This window comes from Leopardus geoffroyi, chromosome C1, assembly GCF_018350155.1.
Source record: "Leopardus geoffroyi isolate Oge1 chromosome C1, O.geoffroyi_Oge1_pat1.0, whole genome shotgun sequence".
Lineage (NCBI taxonomy): Eukaryota > Metazoa > Chordata > Mammalia > Carnivora > Felidae > Leopardus > Leopardus geoffroyi.
Genome location: NC_059328.1, coordinates 50818049 through 50839439, shown reverse-complemented (window position 1 = coordinate 50839439; position 21391 = coordinate 50818049). Strand labels below are relative to the sequence as shown.

Below are 21391 nucleotides of genomic sequence, written 5' to 3'. Positions count from 1 at the left end.
CTACTTCAGATTCTATGTCTCCCTCTCTCTCTGCCCCTCCCCCACTAGCACTCTGTCTCTCTGTCTCTCTGTCTCTCTCTCAAAAGTAAATAAACAACAACAAAAAAATCTTTAAAAAAAAAAAACCCTGCATCTGGCAGGTTGGCTATGGTCTGATTACATCTAGTGTTTGCTAGATTTGGCGGGTGGGAAACAACTTCTTTTACAAGCTGTTAGAGGAGCAGAAATTTTGTGTAACACCGAAGAAAGATAATTTGATATTTTCTATGCCACATATTCAAACAACTGCACAAAGACATATACAGCAGTATGTTATAGTATTATTTGTACTGACATCTAAATAATATATATCATAAATGACATATCATTCAGTAAAAAAGGTATGCGAATTATGATTCTGTTTGTGTACATTAATTAACTTTAAAATCTGTTTGCACAATGTATCTGTGCATGAGATCAAGAGGAAAGATGATAAGTTGACAGCGGTTACTTCTAAATTTTTTTTTTTTTCAACGTTTATTTATTTTTGGGACAGAGAGAGACAGAGCATGAACGGGGAAGGGGCAGAGAGAGAGGGAGACACAGAATCGGAAACAGGCTCCAGGCTCTGAGCCATCAGCCCAGAGCCTGACGCGGGGCTCGAACTCACGGACCGCGAGATCGTGACCTGGCTGAAGTCGGACGCTTAACCGACTGCGCCACCCAGGCGCCCCGACAGCGGTTACTTCTAGAGGAGTAGTATTACAAAGGTAAAAGAGGGAAGATTATTACTTTTACCTAAACCATTATAATTTTTTATGATTACATGTTATTTTAAAAACATATAAAAAAGCATAATCTGTAAGTTAGAAAGACAAAAGTAGCAATAAGAAGTAACACCTTTATGACAACTTAGTATGTTAGGGAATCAATTAGAATTAAAATCTATTTGCTAACCTAACACTTTTGAGTCATAGCCAGAAACATAAGTAAGGATGGGAAATAAAATTTAGAGTCAAAATAATTTTAAATTATATTTAAATATTGTGCAAAACTTTGAGCCTTCAGCTCAAAAATCACCTTATTTTCCTGCCCTAATTTTTCCAGTCACAGCCCCTGTTAGGTCAATCCTATTATCTTGGCATTTAAAAGGGACAGTATGGAGACAGAGACTCAAGTTGAAGGGCAGGAAGTACTATGGACCATTTCCCTTTGCTTTTTATGGATTCCAGGGCACATCTTATGTCCTTCTATGACAGGAGCAAAAATTCACATCTAGACTCCTAATAAGATTTGTTATATACTGACTAGTTAAAAGTACACCTAGGCTCCACCTTTGGAGGATATCCTCTAAGAGGATGGGGTGAAGGGATGTTATTTAGGCAAACCTTTCCTATGAGTCTGATACACAAACTTGGTTGAGAGCAACTTATATAGCTAAAGAGATTTGTTTGGTAAACATTTTTGAGAAAGGATTTGCAGTTTCATGTTCCCCAGAATAGAGATCAGAAATTCGTTAGGCTAAATTAATATGTGAAGTTTGAGGAGCAAACATTTAGATCACAGATTCAGACAACATTAAGTCTGAAAGATTTGTTTTTAATTTATTGAGAGAGAGAGAGAGACAGAGAGAGAATGCACACGCCTGTATAAGGAAGAGGAGGGACAGAGTGAGAGGGAAGGAGAGAATCCCAAGCAGGCTCCTCACTGATGCAGGGCTTGATCCCATAAACTGTGAGATCATGACCTGAGCTGAAATCAAGAGTTGGATGCTCAACCGAGGGAGCCACTCAGGAGCCCCAAGTTTGAAAGATTTTTAAAGGTATTATTGACCATTCTTCTATCTTACAGTTAAGAGATGGCAACAGAGATTAAAGGATTTATCTGAGAAAAACAGTTAGTTAAAAATAGAACTGGTATTACAAGCTATCTCTCTTATAAAAATAGTACTATTAACAAATAATAGCTAGTATACTTGTTTTTCCATTCTGTCATCTTCACCTTTGAATTTCAAGTCAATTACCTAAAGTTAAGAAGCATTTAAACAATGCATATAAAGAAGAGATATCTGATTTTTATTTAGGGCAATAAGAAAAATAATGTCATGAACTTATGCTAAAACAATTGGGCTAGGTCTTTAAAATGTCTATGCAAGTATACTGAATAAAATACATGGGCAAAAGAATGGAATGATGGAAATACTCATTTGTATTGAGGACTTATTTAAGTAGTTCAATATAGCTGGATCAGAACAGTGAAGCAGTGGCAGAAGCTGGAAAGGAAGGTTAAAGATATCTCCTGAGGGGTGCCTGGGTGGCTCAGTCAGTTAAGTGTCCGACTTCAGCTCAGGTCATGATCTCACAGTTTGTGAGTCCAAGCCCCGTGTCGGGCTCTGTGCTGACAGCTTAGAGCTTGGAGCCTGCTTCGGATTGTCTCCCTCTCTCCCTGCCCCTCCCCTATTCATGTGTTCGCTCGGACGTGGACGGACTCTCTCAAAAATAAATAAACATTATTAAAAAAACGTAAAAAAGAACATTAAAAAAAAAGAGACAGGGTGTGCATGGGGCAGGGGCAGGGGCAGAGACAGAGGGAGACACAGAGTCTGAAGCAGGCTCCAGGTTCCTAGCTGTCAGCACAGAACCTGACGTGGGGCTAGAACTCATGAACCGTGAGATCATGACCTGAGCTGAAGTTGAATGCTTAACTGACTGAGCCACCCAGGCATCCCCCACCCCTCCACCCACCAAAAACAAAGATATCTCTTGAATGATTTTGAATATTATGATAAAGAGTTTGAACAATGCCATTAGTCAGTGTCTTTTTGTGTGATACTTAAATTTCATTTAAAAACATATATAGATAACCTAAGCAGGTGCATACAAAGCATTTGACAAAATATAATGTCAAATTGTAATTTAAATGGAAAACCCTCTTATCAAATTAGAAATGGAAAGGAATTTCCTTGGCTTATGAAAAACCTACATACAGCTAAGGTCTTATTTAATCATCTGACACCAAATGGCTTCTGAGACTAGGGGCACAAAAGAGAGAGAGAACAGAAGGTGAGAGAAGGAAGGAGGATAAAGGCCATAATGATTGAAAAGGAAGAAATAAACTCCCTATACGTGGATGAATGATCAGTTACCTCCAGAGAATGCTAAGGACTCAACAAAAAAACTACTAGAAGTAGTAAGTTAGGTTAGCATGATTATAGGATACAAGGTCAATATACAAATACATGAAAATCAATTGTATTTCTACATGCTAGCAACAAACAAGAATGAAAAGATAAAAATTCCACTTATAAGAACACTGAATACAAAATACATAGGAATCACTTACCTGAAAATGCAAAAGTTCTACACTGAAAACTATGAAACACTTCAGAAAAATTATTAAATGGGGATATCACATTCATAATTTGGAGGACTCCATATTGTCAAGAAGTTTAGCCTCCCTAAATTAAACTATAGATTCAATACAATCTCAATCAAAATCCCAGCTGACTTTGTTAAAAAATTAATAATTTACAAGTTGGTTTTAAGATTCATATGGAAACTCAAAGGAGCTAGAAGAGCCAAAACAACTTTCAAAAAATAACAAAATGAGGACTTGGTGCTACCTTAATTCAAGACTTGCTGTAAAGACATGGTAATCAAGGCAGCGTGATAGGCAGATTAATAGAAGAGGACTGAGAGTCCAAAAATAGACACATAGTTATATGGTAATTTCATATTTGACAAAGCGCAAAGGAAGTCAATGGGGGAAAAAGTATTTTCGCAAATGGTGCTTGAACGAGTAGGTACTCACACGGAAAAAATAAACCTCAAATCCTATCTCACACCACACATAAAAATTAATTCAAGATGGATCACAGAACTAAACATAAAAGCTAAAACCATAAAGTTTTTAGAAGAAAATATAGAAAAAATTACTTGCGATTATTGGAGGTAGGCCAAGATTCTTAGGGCAGTAACTATAAAAGAAAAGAATCTATCTGAAGGGCTGCTAAACAAGAAAAGTGTTCAACATCATCAGTCAACAAGAAAATGTAGGGGCGCCTGAGGGGCTCAGCCCATTGAGCGTCAACTCTTGATTTCGGCTTTGGTCATGATCTCACAGTTTGTGAGTTCAAGCCCCACGTCGAACTCCACACTCACGGCGCAGAGCCTGCTAGGGATTCTCTCTCTCTCTCTGTCTGTCTCTCTGTCTGTCTGTCTCTGTCTCTCTACCGCTTATACGTGTACTCTCTCTCAAAATACATAAATGAACTTTAAAAAAGAAAAAGTGAATTAAAGCCACACCGACCAGAGGAGCTAAGGTTGTAGAACAACCACAATGCTCACACACTGCTGGTGAGAATGTTTAATGGCCCAGTTACTTGGACAAAAGGTGTGGCGGATTCTTTGAAGTTAAGCACACAACCACTCTGTGTCCCGCTCATTTACCATTAATATTTATCCAAGAAAAAGGAAAACAGTTGTCCTCAAGAAGACCTGTCACACAAATGTTTGTTTCCAGAGTCACTGCTGCAAAAAATCCAAAAGTCCATCTACAGGTAAACTGAGAAATTGTGGTAGTTATACAATGGAATATCATTCAGCCACAAAAAGGAACAAACTACTAGTATATGCAACAGCACAGATGAATCATAGGCGAAGTCAAAGAAGCTGGACACAAAAGAGTGCATACTGTATAATTCCATATATGTGAAGTTCTAGAAGAGGAAAAACCCATGAAAGGAAAACAAAACCAAACATCAATGCAGTGCTTTGCCTCCCAGGATGGGAATGAAAGATTCCAGCGGGAAAGTACATGAGAACAATTTCTGGGGAGACAAAAATGATAGATATTTGGATTATTCAGGAGTATATAATTGTCAAAATTAGACAGAGACTATCTGTGCATTTCTTTTTCTGTAAGTTTTATCCCTCCCTTCCAACTATAAAAATAATTGCATAGGTGTGGACATATGGAGGTACAGGTGATACAGAAATGACAGTGTTGATAATTGGTGAACCATGTGATAGCTCTACAGAAGGCTTTCATTACATAATTCTGCTTACTTTATAGATGCTAAGAGGTTTTTTTTTTTTTTTTTTTTTTTCCAACGTTTATTTATATTTGGGACAGAGAGAGACAGAGCATGAACGGGGGAGGGGCAGAGAGAGAGGGAGACACAGAATCGGAAACAGGCTCCAGGCTCTGAGCCATCAGCCCAGAGCCCGACGCGGGGCTCGAACTCACGGACCGCGAGATCGTGACCTGGCTGAAGTCGGACGCTTAACCCACTGCGCCACCCAGGCGCCCCGCTAAGAGTTTTTTTTAAAAGGAGGAAAACCACACATGGGTATACTTCCCAGGTAAGGTTTTCGCAATAGAATACCTTCTGATTTTCGGTACTCAAAGTTCATAGGGCCTGCATATACTCTCAATAAAGTATTTTTCAGTAAATGTTTACATAGGAAACTTTTGTATCTACATCCCCAATACAGAGTAAAACATTTTTTTTTTTTAATTTTTTTTTTTCAACGTTTATTTATTTTGGGGACAGAGAGAGACAGAGCATGAACGGGGGAGGGGCAGAGAGAGAGGGAGACACAGAATCGGAAACAGGCTCCAGGCTCTGAGCCATCAGCCCAGAGCCCGATGCCGGGCTCGAACTCCCGGACCGCAAGATCGTGACCTGGCTGAAGTCAGACGCTTAACCGACTGCGCCACCCAGGTGCCCCCAGAGTAAAACATTTTAAATGAGATGTTGTGAGGGAACAGTCTCCGGGCATATTCCAAATGCAGAATCGCAGAGCGGTGTTTGGAACCATACTCAGTAGCAGCAAGAAGGATGTGCAGTTTGAATGCTGCTGTAGTGAACTGGAAGCCGTGTTATTGTACACAATGCAACTGTGTTAGCAATCATACTGTTGGGTAACAGTCCACACTTCATATCCTAACATGACTGTGTTATTTACATGCACTTTTTTTTTTAATCGCGTTTCAGTAACATTTTAGAAAATTGGTGGGAGGAGGAGTTGGGGTTCATGTGTAATGAATGCATCAACTTTCCTGACTTAAAACAATGAGAAATATGGGGCGCCTGGGTAGCTCAGTTGGTTAAGCATCTGCCTTTGGCTCAGGTCATGATCTCACGGTTCGTGAGTTCCAGCCCCGCATCAGGCTCTGTGCTGACAGCTCAGCCTGGAGTCTGCTTGGGATTCTGTGTCTCCCTTTCTCTCTGCCCCTCCCCTCTCTCTCTCTCTCTGAAAAATAAATAAACACTAAAAGTTTTTTTTTTCTAAATAATGAGAAATAGGCTGATGGCTACTCTTTGGAGCAGAACATCTGATTCTCAGGTTGGATTACTGATTTTAGGCCTACTCCTTAAAAACTATAATTAAAACATATACAACCACATTTTTGATGAGTTTAAGCAGCTCTCTGATATTGTTAGGAAGTCAAACCCGGAATAAGAATTTCATTAACACTTTTCTGTCAGGCTTCATGCCTCAAGACTGCATAGTGACTACAAGAAATTTCCATTGTGCAAATGGAGCAAAATACAGGCATAAGTTATATGCTGAGGTTGATATAAGGAGACCCTTCTCCATAATCTAAGAGTATATCTTTCTAGACTGCATTTCAGTATGGTCATTATGATGGCAATGAATAGGGCTGGAAGGAGGTAGAGAAGAAACTGGAAAAGGCAAGGAACAGGGACCTGGAGAATTACCCCAACAAGTCATGTAAGAGCTGAGGGGAAACTGCAGAAAGAAGAGTCTTGAGACATACTGCTAAAGACCAATTATTCATTCCAAATGGCAACTTTCTCCCCAGCATACGTTCCCTTCCCTGTTTTTTATATTCTTTTCACAGTAATCTAAGTTTCTTTGATTATCCTCACATTTTTACTTTCTGCTTCCATGGCACTTTCTCTTTCACAGCACTTTATCTCTGATTTTAAGATAATGCAGTTCACTGTAGAAATCTCACATAAAGCTTTTGTACAGTGATAATGAGGACTGCAATAATAAAAATTAAATGATTGTCATTCCTCTCAAAGATCAGTAAGAACATAGACTTTTAGCCCAAATATTTCAGCAGTATAAAGACAATGAAGTGTGACTAAATAATTAAAACTCTTCCCCCAACAAGCCAGAGACAGAAACTAAAAGGGCAGAGATAAAGTTCTAAGACTTCATGCAAGAAATACAGAGAAAAATGAGGCCACCCAATATGAGCTAGGTCTTACATAATATTTCCTGCAGCCTGAAAATAAAACCTTACCTTTACAATGGTTTTGAGGGGGAAAGCTCTTAAATTATGAAGTTCAGAGAAGCTCTCAAATTGGACAAGAATAACCTCAAAACCAGATTATTTTTCTTCTTTGATTTTTGAGAGATGGCTGTAATTTCACTGACTGCATTCTTCTATTTCAAAGTGGCATTCAATTTTAAGAAGATAAAAAGAGTAACATGGTATTGCATTGTGAGAGACTATTTCAGATATTTTGAACTGGCACCAGAATAACTGCATTAATCTAATCAACCCAAACTACAAAATGATGAGAAATTTACTTATCACTTTTTTTAAGTAGGCTTTTTGCCCAACGTGGGGCTCAAACTCATGACCTTGAGATCAAGAGTCGCACACTCTACTGACTGAGCCAGCCAAGAGTCCCCACTTATTACTTTTTAGAATCATGATTAATCCACAATGAAATAACGTAAGAACTTTAGAGTCAGAAAAAGTTAGTGTTTGCCTGTTGACTCTACCCCTTCAGATCTCAGTTTCCTTATCTGTAAAATGGGGATTAAAATAACACCTACTTTCATCGGTTTGTTATAAAAGTTAGGATAATGCACATAAAGTACTTAGCACTGACTTGAAAACAGTAAGTATTCGATGTGAACTCAATTCCTAATACAGCTTTCCTACCCCAAATGTTCTCTTAATGAGTACATCTTTTTGTAACTCATATTGGATATCATACAATAGATTACTTGGGAAAGATGACTTGACGAGACACAGACAGCTATTGATTATATGCTGTAATAACCAGGAGGCTGCACTGTGAAGAAAGAAAAAATGTTACACACACAGGAGAGGCCCCTTTATGTGTGAGGTTGACCATATTCTTCTGTTGACTTTCAGAGTTGTGAATTGGGCTCTAGACTATTTTAAGAGCTCCAAATGGGGTCACGTTAGCTATGCATATGGGAAGGTTATATTCAGGATCTGCTAAAAGTATTTATTTTTGTAAAGTTTTAACAACAAGTGCAGTGAGAAATAACAGACATACAATAAATTACTTATTTAAAATGTAAAATATGTTTTAACACTCATGAAACCACTGACATGATAAAAAATTTGGTCAGTTTATTTTTGCACTTTTAGCTATTATAAACCTATCTCTTAATAAAACTAGGAAAAATATTTTGCAATTTTGCTTTCCTTTAGTCTTCTTTCTGCTCCTCAAACTAGTGTTTCTCCAATGGGATATTTTATTACAGGAGGTCTCTTAGGGCATAATTATTGCATTAAGAAGCACTCATCAGGGAGTGGCTGGGTGGCTCAGTCAGTTAGGCATCTGACTTTGGCTGAGGTCATGATCTCACCATTCATGAGTTCGAGCCCCACATTGGGTTCTGTGTTGACAGCTCAGAGCCTGCAGCCTGCTTCGGAAAATGTGTCTCCCTCTCTCTCTGCCCCTCCCTTGCTCACACTCTGTCTCTCTCAAAAATAAATAAATATTTAAAAAAGTTTAAAAAAAAATTAAAAAAAAGAAGCACATGTCACAAAATTACATCCATGTATGGCAATAATCTAAAAGGGCCAATCTAAGGTGACAGAAACTTGACTGAAAATTAGAAAGAATCTTATCTGCGGCTGCACAAAGGCTAGTGATTTGTTTAGTACCCTTCTGCACTTCTAAATCACATTTAAGTCTTCTGAACATTTCAAAAATAATTCACTGGCAACAAGCAGAGGACGAAGAACCAGTGTTGAGACCAGGGAGGTGGTAAGAGCCCTCAGGTAGGAGTTTTGCCACAAAGCAGCTATGTGTACCTGGGCCAGTCACTGAAGTTTTATGGTTTCTGTTCTTTTTTCTGTTACGAAAGAAACATAACAAGACAATAAGATCCGAGTTCACTTGTGGTTCTACATCTTCATTCCTGGCAAATATGGGAAGTATTCGTGCTTTTTATTTGTAGTGGCTCTTAAGTAAACATGTTAGACACATGAAAAATAACAACATTCAGCTTTGGTTATCCTGCAGGCAAATGTCCCAAAGGGAATGTGCGTGCTCTGTGGCGCAGGGCATGGGGGCCCGATGAGACATAGCTCTCCAGGCTGGCCCAATCAACTGTGCAGGTCTTGTGCCACCCACCCTGCTGCTTCTGGCTGCTTTTCTAACCTGACAAATCACTCCAATTCCCCATGCAGCATTATCCACTCTCTCTTCCCACACTTGCACTGTAGGGAAGATTATAAATAAATCCTATATTCATAGGACAGCGCCATGCCCAGGCCTGTGTATTTTCTGGGACTAATTGCTCAGGGAAAGCCAATACTCTGGTGCAAGTCTCATTCCAGTCTACATGGTAATTATATGCTAATGCCTTTTGAAATTAATTCAGAGCCCCCACACCAGCATCGTGGTAAAGGGTAAAGAAGCTGAGATTTAATCACATTGTCTTCTGGGGGCTTAACGTAAGATTTCTTTTATACATGAACTGGGCCATCGATCGACAGAACTTGCTGGCTGCTCCTGCACTGTAACAATGCAGTCCCATAGCAAGAACACTGCTGGTGAATGGCGTGCCAGAAATCAGTCGCAGACAGGCTCCGGTAAAGAAGCAGAGCTTCTGACTTCAAAGAAGGCACAATGCACGTTCGACCAAGCTCTTTTCTCCTTCCTATAAATTAGCCTCATCTTGGGGCCTAAAATAAGTCAGATCAACTATAAATAAAAGGAAGCTCGGAGCAAAGTAGTAACACAACAATAGCAACAAAGCAGTCATGAGAAAGAACAGGAATAAACGGTGGAGTTGGAAAAACAATCAAGACACAGATGACTTTACCTCATCAGGGAGAGAAGTCACAAAAAGAAATGGAGTGTGGGTGGGTAAGCAAATATACAAGATTTGCACTAGCCCAGAGACCTAGTAAGTGTAATCTAAAAGCCCACTCTGGATGCCTGCCACACAATGCAGTGTCCTTCTACTATCTATTGCTCTGCAATATCCAAAGAACAGCTATTTTAACATTGGCTTTCGGCTTTTTTGGTATTTATCGTTAAATCAATTTCCTACTCTTGGTTCAAAAGCACATTGGATTTAGGGCACCTGGGTGGCTTAGTCGGTGAACTGTCTGAGTTTGGTGCAGGTCACGATTTCACGGTTTGTGGGTTTGAACCCCATATCAGGCTCTGTGCTGACAGCTCAGAGCCCAGAGCCTGCTTCGGATTCTGTGTACCCCTCTCTCTCTGCCCCTACCCTGCTCGTGTTCTGTCTCTCAAAAATAAATAAATAACAGGTGCCTGGGTGGCTCAGTCGGTTGAGTGTCCGACTTCAGCTCAGGCCATGATCTCATGGTCTGTGGGTTCGAGCCCTGCATCGGGCTCTGTGCTCACAGCTCGGAGCCTGGAGCCTGCTTCGGATTCTGCGTGTCCTCTCTCTGTCCCTCCCCTGCTTGCATTCTGTCTCTCTCTCTCTCAAAAATAAATAAACATTTAAAAAAATTTTAAAAAATACATAAATAAATAAATAAACCATGAAAAAAAAAGCACATTGGATTTGATATCATGCACTATACAAATTCCTCGCATATCATAGAGAAATAATCAAAATTTTTCTCAGCTATAAAAAGAAACCAGGGAAATGTTTCCCACGCAAAAATTTTTCCCATCATCCCTGACCTACAGCCAAAAGTCATACCAGTGATCCTGTTGATCTGGATCCCAAGGGCCATTATTCCATCTTGAGTCTTTTTTTTTTTTTTTTTTTAGTTTATTTTTGAGAGAGAGAGAGAGAGAGAGAGTGAGCGCACAAGTGCAGAGGAGGGGCAGAGACAGAGGGAGAGAATCCCAAGTAGGCTCCACATTGTCAGTGCAGAGCCCGATGTGGGGCTTGAATTCACAAACCAAAGGATCATGACCTGAGCTGAAATCAAGAGTCAGGCGCCCAACCGACTGAGCCACCCAGGCACCCCTCCATCTTGAGTCTTAATAAGATAGAGAGACTAGAACTAGAATCTTTGTGTTCTACATTACCGCCTTTGGAACATTTTCACATACAAGATAGGAAATCCATATCTACGTATATATAACAGAGGAACTTCAGATACGTGATTCCATAAAGGTTAGAGGATCATAAATCAGGATTCTCATGGATCTAAAACAAATGGGGTTTGGTTGAAGTACCACAGGGCACACTTAGAGCATGAATCTTGGAGTCCGGTGAGCCTGGGTTCTTACTGAAACCTAGTAACTTAGTTCTGTAATATTAGGCAAATTACTTACATAGTTTTCTTATCGACAAAATGGGGACAGTACAAGTACTTACCGGATAGGGCTGTTGGGAATACTGAATACAAATGTGAGAGCACCTACGTACCAGTGATAACTCAGTAAATTTGCTTCTACTTTCACTTTGATTACCACAACCATCAGTGTAGCCTCACTGCTGAAGTCTCTAAGCATCAGCCAAAGGAAATAAACGTGAAGTGATGAATTATATTGGTTATTATGTACTGCCACCTTTGATTTTTTGCTTACTTAATGATTACGCAGGTCATTGCTACTACCCAGTGTGGGTCCCTTTCTTGATGCTGTATTACAAAAGAACAAGAAAAGTAATTCCAAAAGTGACTTCTTGGTGGAAACGGCTTTTAGAGGGGGAGAAACTTACTGAGGCTTAGGAAAGAGGCATGATGTTCATGGTCGCACAGTGAACTGTCTGACCAGTTTGGGCTGTAAATATCATGAAGCAAGTCAGATTATGGGTGCCTATGAATTCTATTTTGAGTCAAGGTCTGAAGAGGAAATCATAAAATGCAAAATCAGTAACCCTCATTTTCAGTGAGCAGCCTGATACTCGTTGCCTCTGTGATTCAGGTCCTTTAAACGTCCAAGTGTTGGAGCATCTTATCTCAGAGGCTGCGGAGTGCACTGGTTAACAGAGAGCTGAGAAGTCAAACTGCCTGATACTGAATCCCAGCAGCGTTTACTCTGTGACCGCACTAGTAAAAGAGGTTGCTTGTCTGACACCGAGTATATATAAGCTGCTGTTACTATTTTTCATTTTGCAGTGCAACTATCTTTTTATGTCTGTTTTCTTCCTCTAGACTGTGAGCTATCTGACTGAAGGGAATGGATGCATTCATCTTTCTTTCTGTGTCCGGTCCTAAGAGACACTCAAGCAATGTTTGCTGAATGAATCAAAGACTCTTAACAAGCAAATGAATATCAAAGTAAGATAAACTCAGAACAGAAACTCTGACTTTAAGGGTGCCTGGGTGGCTCAGGCGGTCAAGTGTCTGACTTGGGCTGCAGTCATGATCTCCTGGTTCGCTGAGTTTGAGCCCCGCATCAGGCTCTGAAATGCCAGTGCAGAGTCTGCTTCGGATTCTCTCTCTCCTGCCTCTCTCTGCCCCTCCCTGACTTGTGTGTGCACCCTCTCTCTCTTGCTTTCTCTCTCTCTCTCTCTCTCTCAAAATAAATGAACTTAAAAAAAATAAAGAAAAAAAAAACCCTGACTTTAAGTTGAGGAAAACAAGAATAACCTTTTCAGATTACTGATGAAATCATCTAGAGAGTAGTTGGCAAAGGATGAGCTGTCTCCTTAGCCCTTCTTACCTTTATCCAATTCCTAAATAAGGAATCTACATGGCCTTAGCCCACGTCAACAACTTCACAGATATTAGCCAAGCCTTGAAAACCAGTTCACAAAGTTTTGTTGGTTCTAACACCTTCCCAAAAAACTAAATGACAACAACAAAAACAAATGCCATACTTCTAGTTTATTCTAAGGCTAAAGAGAATTCTGATAAATATGAATAATAGTAGATAAATACACAATTTAGTTTTGAACATTTTGGAATATATGTTAAAAACAAATCCTGTTCTTTCAATATGCTTCCATGAGATTTTAACTTAAGGGTCCCTAAATTATTTTCAAGACTAGTTTTTACTCAAGCAGCAAGTAACATTTGCAAGCGACAATACGATTTCTGTTCTTCCTCTGGAAAATGATTTTGAATAGTCAAAGAAAACATAATTTGTAACATTCTTCCCCATCGCCTCATTTTCCTGCAGAGTATTCTCTTCACCCCTTCACCTTAGCAAAAGAGAAATTAAAAATCTATGCCCCTCACCTCCAACAGTTCATCTCCGATACGCATTCGCCCGTCCGTGGCAGCAGGTCCTTCCGGGTTAATTCCCACCACAAATATGCTCATGCGTGACCTGTCTTTATTACCAGCAAGGCTGAGTCCAAGTCCATTCTTATCCTTTTCAAGCTCAATAATGTGCAATTCTCCAGGCAGGTCTGCATATCTTTGCCTGATTTTTTCTATTAAAAAAAAAAAACGGTAAAATAATTTAAATAGAGCACTCGAATCTATATTTTAAAGGCGTCGGCATGTTCCCATCCATACCGTGATTCCTCCACCATGATGGTCTCTTTCTGAGAACGAAGTAGTAGAGGTCATTAATATCTGTATGTATAGGTTCCAGTTAATTATTCCATCTCCATCTAAAAAGGTTAGTTCAGCCATAAAACCTTCTCTGATTGTTCAGGTCACATTGGCCCAGACTTTCCGTGCATTATTTTCTTCCCTAAGACAATGTGGTAGAAACCCTGGCTTCCCTGTCTCCTTCCAAAAAAGAGAGAGGGTGGGCAGGAAACAAAGAACATATACTGATCACCAGCTATATGACAAGAGAGATATCATGCTGAACAAAACAGACAACATTCCTATTCTCATGGACTTGCTATCCAGTAGGAAAGAAAATCAACAATTCTCTTCTTAAAATTTTTTTAAGTTTTTTTATCTTTGAGAGAGAGAGAGAGGGAGACAGAGAGTGAGTAGGGGAAGGGCAGAGAGAGGGAGACAAAGAAACTGAAGCAGGCCCCAGGCTCTGAGCTGTCAACACAGAGCCCCATGCAGGGCTCGAACCCATGAACTGTGAGATCATGACCTGAGCCGAAGTCGGACACTTAACTGACTGAGCCACCCAGGAGCCTCAACAATTAATTCTAAATAATTACAGTTAAGTACACAAAGGGTATAAATCCTTGCATGTTAAATGAGTAAACACAAGGGGGAATTAAGGATGTTGATTTAGCGGTCGGATCTCAATTCAGTACAAAAATCAACCACTTACTCAAGGTCCAATAATTAACAGATTATTCTGTGGAATTCTACTTCTTCATCTGTAAAATGGGCATGATAACACCCCCTTCATGAATGTTGCGGAAATGAAATAAAAATACACATTAAAGGACTTAGTAGCACATGGCTTATAGATACTCTATAATTCTTTTATTCAATCTTCTGTCTTTCCTTGCTCTTTCTACTTTATGGTCTAAATTACCTATTTTAGGATTTGGCTGGTTAGGCTTTGTGTTGATTATGTGCAACAAAGCCACACTAGCAGATCGGAGTGGGGGATGATGTCACTTTGAGCATGTCTTGTACTCCATACAGCCCCAGCTCAGGCCAGATGTGTTGCTGCAGCTCAAAGGTTGATACCTACAGTGTGATACAATCATCTTATCAGCTGAATAACCAGTTTGTAGATTGTGACTATCTCAGAACTCTCTCTGCTCAGTCTAATGCTTCTTCACTCAGGTTTGCTATCCTTACAAGGAACCTTACAAATTCAAAGCTGAACTCGAATAATTAGTGCCAAGGGGGAGGAGGAGAAGTGCCTAGCCCATTGGATCATTTTACCAGACCTAACAAACACTGCCTTATAAGAGTAAATTTAAAAATACTTTATATGTAAATTCACATTAAAAGAATTAACCATATAAATGGCTGCTTATTTTCGAAAAGAGAATAAATCTGCTTGCTTTACAGTGATTTTGAAAAGAATCTTGGGGCACTAGGGTGGCTCAGTTGGTTAAGCGTCCGACTTCGGCTCAGGTCATGATCTCATGGTTCATGAGTTGAGCCCCTGCATGGGGCTCTCTGCTGTTAGCACGGAGCCCCACTTTGGATCCTCAGTACACAGCTCTCTGCCCCTCTCCCACACATTCTCTCTCCCTTTCTCTCCCTCTCTCTTCTCTTTCTCTCAAATGAAAACACTTTAAGAAAAGAATCTTAACTTTTACAAATAAAGCTTATTATTAATAATAAAGAACGCATTTAGCAAAATAGAGTAAAATACAAATCTTGCAATGTAACAAAACCACCCTCTATATAGGAAAAAAAATAAAGTCATATTAAGGTTAAAGTAAGTAAGCTCAAAGTGTTTCTGTTGCTCAACTACCAGGAACAAGATGCTAGGTGACTATTTTAATGAATAGAGATGTGGACACGCCTTACCCTCAAGATGCTTACACAGCAAAACGAGGGAAACAAATACAACAAATATTAAACCCCCCAAAAATATTTATTATTTATTTATTCATTCATTCATTCATTCATTCATTCATTTATTTATTTATATTGTAGAAAAAGAGAGAGCATGAGTGGGGGAGATGGGCAGAGGGAGAGAATCTTAAGCAGGCTCCATGCTCAGTGTGGAGCCCAACACAGGGCTCGATACCAAGACTATGGGATCATGACCTAAGTTGAATGCTCAAATGACTGAGACTCCAGGTGACCCAACAACTACAATTATTTAAATAGAAGTTCCAATCACCACAGGTGCTGGTCCTGAATACTCATTTATTAGTGAATTAGGTCAGTGAATAAATACTCAATTGTTATGAGCAATAGTTGCTTTTAGAGTTTTAAGAACTGACGTGTCTAGAAGACATTTCACAGAAGTAGCAGAATTTGAGAAACATTTTGAGTAAGGCACAGAATTTGGTTATGAGAAGAGCCTTGTAGGGGGAATAGCAAATTTAGAAGCATACCTGCAGGTGGAGTGAGGAGGAGCATGTGAGAGCCCATTTGGCTGAGAACTGAAAATTCTCTGGGTTAGTGGGTGAGTGATAAGAAACCAGAGTACAAGGTTTACAGAAATTCCAGCTGGGGATTCTACAGAGGTGTCCTGAGGTCCCCTGAGGATGGGCCTTGAGAGGACACTCGATGTAAGATCTCTTCTCTCAGATTCAACGGGACCACTGAACACTTTCATCTGCTTTGTCTGTTGGAGTTACAGGGTTAAGAAAGTTAAATGCCACTACAGCTAAGAAAACCAAATAGAACATAAATTTTAACACATCCCTTTCAGAAAATAATAAAGCAGAAAGAGATGATTTAAAAAAGATACTGAAGACTTTAACAACACCATAAGCTCTAAGTAATGGATATAAGAGAGCTCTCCATCTGACAGAAAATACACACATCTGGGGAGGCACACACAGAACAGTTACACAAACAGTGTGCTGGGCCATAAAAGAAAGTTCAAAAAGAATCAATATCATATAGGCTGTGTCTTTGAACACAGTGCAATAAAACTATGAAAAACTATAAATTAAAAAAAATTATTTTATTTATTTTAGAGAGAGAGCACAAGTCAGGGAGAGGGATGGGGGGAGGGTGGTGGGAGGGGTGGGAGAGGGGGAGGGAGGGGGAGAGAGGGAGAGGGAGAATCATAAGCAGTCTCCACACTTAGAGCAAAGCCCAACACAGGGCTCAACCCCATGACCCTGGGATCACGACCTGAACCAAAATTAAGAGTCAGATGCTCGACCAAGTGAGCCACCCCAGCGTCTTGAAAAACTGTAAATCAACAATAAAAAATAAACTTTAAAACTCCGTGGTATTTAGAAATACATTAATGTTTATTAAAAGCCCAAGATTTAAAAGGGAAATAATTACAGAAATGAGGGAATACAGTACTCAAAAATGAATACAAATTATAATTCTAGGTATCAAACTTGAGGGACACAGCTCAAGCAGCACTTAGAAGGTTATTTACAATTTTGAATAATTTTTCAGAAAATAAGAACAGTATACCCAAGAGGTTAGAAAAAGAGCTACCTATCAAATGCAAAGAAATAAGAGAAAATAATAAAGGGCATGTGTTAATGAAAATAGAACGAGCACCACCAATCAGAAACAAATAATCCACAGAACAAAAACACTATAATAAAGGTCAGTGAAACCCAGTTCTTTGAAAACATTAAGAAGACAGACACTGTAAAAACTGATCAGGAAAAAAATTGAAGACAGACAGAAATTCTTGCAATAGAAAGTGTTGAAATCACTACAGATAGATTAATAAAATTATTATGGGGGTACCTGGGTGGCTCAGTAGGTTGAGCGTCCGACTTCAGCTCAGGTCATGATCTCATGGTTTGTGAGTTTGAGCCCCACATTGGGCTCTGTGCTGACAGCTCAGAGCCTGGAGCCTGCTTCAGATTCTGTGTCTCCCTCTCTCTCTCTGCCCCTCCTTTGCTTGTACTCTGTCTTTCTCCCCAAAATAAATAAAAACATTAAAAAAAAAAAAAGATTATGAATAGTGTATTGATATGAAATGCTGGCACACTTTAAAATCTAGAAGACAGATACATCTCTCAAAATTTGAAATGCCATATTTAGTGTAAGAATAAATGTAAAACTGCCATAGACTAGTAATTATTAAAGAAACTGAAATGTTAGTCAAGAGTATTCTCTTTGAAAAAATAACAAAATCCCCCATGGTTCTAGGTATTTTTACATTTGAATTCTACCAGATTTCAAGTTTTGATGAATTTTATCTATGTAAATTGTTCCAGAACATAGGATGGGCAGGGAGTTATCCACTTCATATTTTGAGGCAGGTATAATCCTGATTCTCATCCCCAAAACAGAGACAAATCGAGAAAAGGAAAGTACAGTCATATTTAACTTAAGGTCATAAGATGTAAAAATATAAAAAAAAATGATTTGAGGGGCTCCTGGGTGGCTCAGTCAGTTGAGCGTCTGATTTCGACTCAGGTCATGATCTCATAGTTTGTGAGTGGGCCCTGTGTCGGGTTCTGTGCTGACAGCTCAGGGCCTGGAGCCTGCTTTGGGTTCTGTGTCTCCCTCTCTCTCTGCCCCTTCTCGCCGGCTCACATTCTGTTTGTCTCTCTCTCAAAAATAAACAAACATTAAAAAAATAATAATAAGTTGAGAGTATATTGAAAATATTTAGTTTAACCTCTATGATATAGCCAGTATTCGACTATTTTCTGACCTAAGAAACAGCAATTTCATATGATTCAACCTAACACTATATTATGAATAAGGGCGCATTCCAGGAATGTAAGAATAGGTAAATATCAGGAATTTTTTTCAAGGAAATTATCACACTGATAAATTAAAGCAGAAAAGCTGAGAAACTATGTTAATAGATGGCAAAAAGCATTTGAGAAAGTACAATATCCATTTAAGATTTTTTTTTTTAAACACAAACTGTTGGCAAACTAGAATAGAAGGTTCATTCTGGACTTAAGCTGACAAATAGAAAATATAACAGGAAAAAATATTTGTAGTATTTAAAATCAACAGGGAGTGGGGCGCCTGGGTGGCTCAGTCGGTTAAGCGGCTGACTTTGGCTCGGGTCATGATATCGCGGTCTGCGAGTTCGAGCCCTGCGTCGGGCTCTGTGCTGACAGCTCAGAGCCTGGAACCTGCTTCAGATTCTGTGTCTCCCTCTCTCTGACCCTCCCCCGTTCGTGCTCTGTCTCTCTCTGTCTCAAAAATAAATAAACATTAAAAAAATTTTTTTTTAATCAACAGGGAGTTAATATACAGAAAGGCAGAAAAAGATAGTAACCTCAATAGAAATCGGGTCCAAAGACAAAATTTAAAATGCTCACAAAATGTAAAGACATGCTCAAGTTCATCAGTAATTATGGAAATGCAAATTAGAGTGAGATACCAGTTTTTGCTATTAGACTGGCAAGTATCTGAAAGCTGCATCATTAAGCCTTAGTGGAGATATGGGAACCCTCATGCGCTGCAGTTGGGACTGTCGAACGGTGCAGCCTTCTGGAGAGCAGTCTGACACACTACTTAATCAGATTAAGCATACATATGCTCTACAAACCAGCAATTCCACTCTTGGGTATGTATATCCTAGTGAGTTCTTATACAGGTCTTAAGAGGGTGTTCTTTGAGAGAGTAGTGGGGTTGGAGGTAATAGATGGAGATAGTAGGGGGGCTGGAGGTGTACGTCACTGGGAGAGAGGATGGATGAAATGTGGTAGATGGACATCACAGTGTACCATCAGCAGGTAGGAGCAATTAATTGGAAGTAGTGACAGAGAGATTTTCAAAGAGTGCTGAATGAAAAGGGAAGAAAACAATAGGCCAATACCATCTAGGTAACACCATTTATGTAATTTAAGATTACTGCAGAAACAAAACACAATACAGGTTTTGGAAGTGCATACATGAAGATGCACATATTTAACACATTAGAATGGTTATTTATGGTGGGTGGAAAAAAAACAGGAATACAAGGGAGAAAAGAAAACCAGTCAGGGACCCCCAGCAGACCAATGATGGTAACATGCTATGAAGATTATATATTTAATGCAATTCTCTGGCCCCGGGCAATAAAAAAAGAAAGATGCTCAGAAAAGCCTCAGTGTTGTATTAATATGAAAAGACCTCCAGGTTCAAAACTTGTCTGACTTGTTCAACCTTCAGAGAAAAAAATTAACCTTCATGGCCATTAACTATATGTTCAAGTACTTAGACATGGAAATGATTAATGATAAGAGGGACCCTCCATTGCTAAATATGGTTCCATCACAGCTGGTGAACAACTCAAATTAACTGCTACAAATGGTGCATCTCTATCAACACATTCTTGTGGCAGAATAGGAAGGACAGGGGCTAAGGGGTCAGAATTTAGTCAATCCTAGCAGAGGCACTTAACATCCCTGGTTCTACCAATTACTGAAGCTTCATGAACAGCAGATTTCTTATTTGTAAAGTGGGGTTGTCGCCTTGAAAATGGATGTTAGCATAAAATGCCTGGGGATACAGGGTCCAAATAGTGCCAGGAGAAAATACAACCAGGACTTTATTCCATGATTTAGCTATGTTGAGGTTTTAAGTTGGTCTTAAGTGGGTGACAAAGCTACTTTTCTTTACATTTGTCTATCTTGAGGAAAATAGAGATTTGTGACAGGAAGCAATCCCCCCTCCCCGACGACACAAAGGAAGTGGTCACACAGAACTCAATGGGAATCACTAGAAGGGGTTAGCATCCCTCTCCCTCAGCGTCTTTTCCCTGAGTTACTCCTATTGAGGAGCTGTCAGGACAACTTTTGCAGGTGCAGAGGAGTAACACCACTGGATCAGGTGTTAGTCCCATGCTACGTAGGCCACTGAGGTGGCTTTCCAACGGTGTGCTAGGTGCGCCTGGGTGGCTCAGTCGGTTAAGTGTAGGACTCCTGATTTTGGCTCAGGTCATTATCTCATGGTTCATAAGGTTGAGCCCTGCATCAGGCTCTGTGCTGTCAGCAGAGCCCGACTCTCAAAATAAATAAACTAAAAAAAAAAAAAAAAAAAAAGAGTTCAGATTTGTCCCTCAGTTAAAGAAACTATAATCTTCATGATTCCTCCTTATATGAAAGAAACATCTCATAGGTTACCATGTCAATGAATCCTTCCCACGCTTTTGTAAACACCTCCATTTGCACATGAGTGGACTGACAGAAGGTAAAGCCATTTAGTCCGTGTTTGGGCCAGGTCTGCTGAGTCAAGTGCTGTGCTGTCTTTATCACACCAACTCACAGCTATCTCTTAGGCTGACAGAATTTTCTTTTAATGTTTATTTGTTTGAGAGAGAGAGAGAGAGAGAGAGAGAGAGAGAGAGAGAGAGAATATGAGAGGGGGAGGGGCAGAAAGAGGGAGAGAGAATCCCAAGCTGGCTCCAAGCTGTCAGCACAAAGTCTGACCCAGGGCTCAATCCCACAAACTGAGAGATCATGACCTGAGCTGAAACCAAGAGTTGGATATTTAACCGACTGAGCCATCCAGGAGCCCCTAGACTGGCAGAATTTTGAGTAATAAGAGGATCCCCTTGTAAGAGCTCAAATAATGGTTCCCAGGCCTAGACTCCTTATATTTGCTAGGCTGGCTACCTAAAAATCACCATTAGAGTCTATAAAACAGAATCATGACTGGGCTCCCCCAGCCAAGATTCTGAACCAATGAGTTGAAGTTTAGTAATGGAATAAATTCTCTTTGTTACAAGGTCCTTAGATGATTCTCATGGGCAGCTAAGGTCTGTGAATAACATGATTTATCTCCC

The 21391-nt window shown here is 39.7% G+C and overlaps 1 protein-coding gene across 5 annotated transcripts in view; it reads right to left on the bottom strand.

The window, feature by feature from the left end:
• The window catches only part of PATJ (PATJ crumbs cell polarity complex component), a 364334-nt gene that overhangs the window by 134827 nt on the left and 208116 nt on the right, over positions 1–21391 (bottom strand). For all 5 annotated transcript variants that reach the window (XM_045477622.1, XM_045477623.1, XM_045477626.1 and 2 more), the window contains one exon: positions 13351–13547. In XM_045477622.1, coding sequence (XP_045333578.1) covers positions 13351–13547 — 197 coding nt within the window. The remainder of the gene's footprint in view (positions 1–13350; positions 13548–21391) is intronic.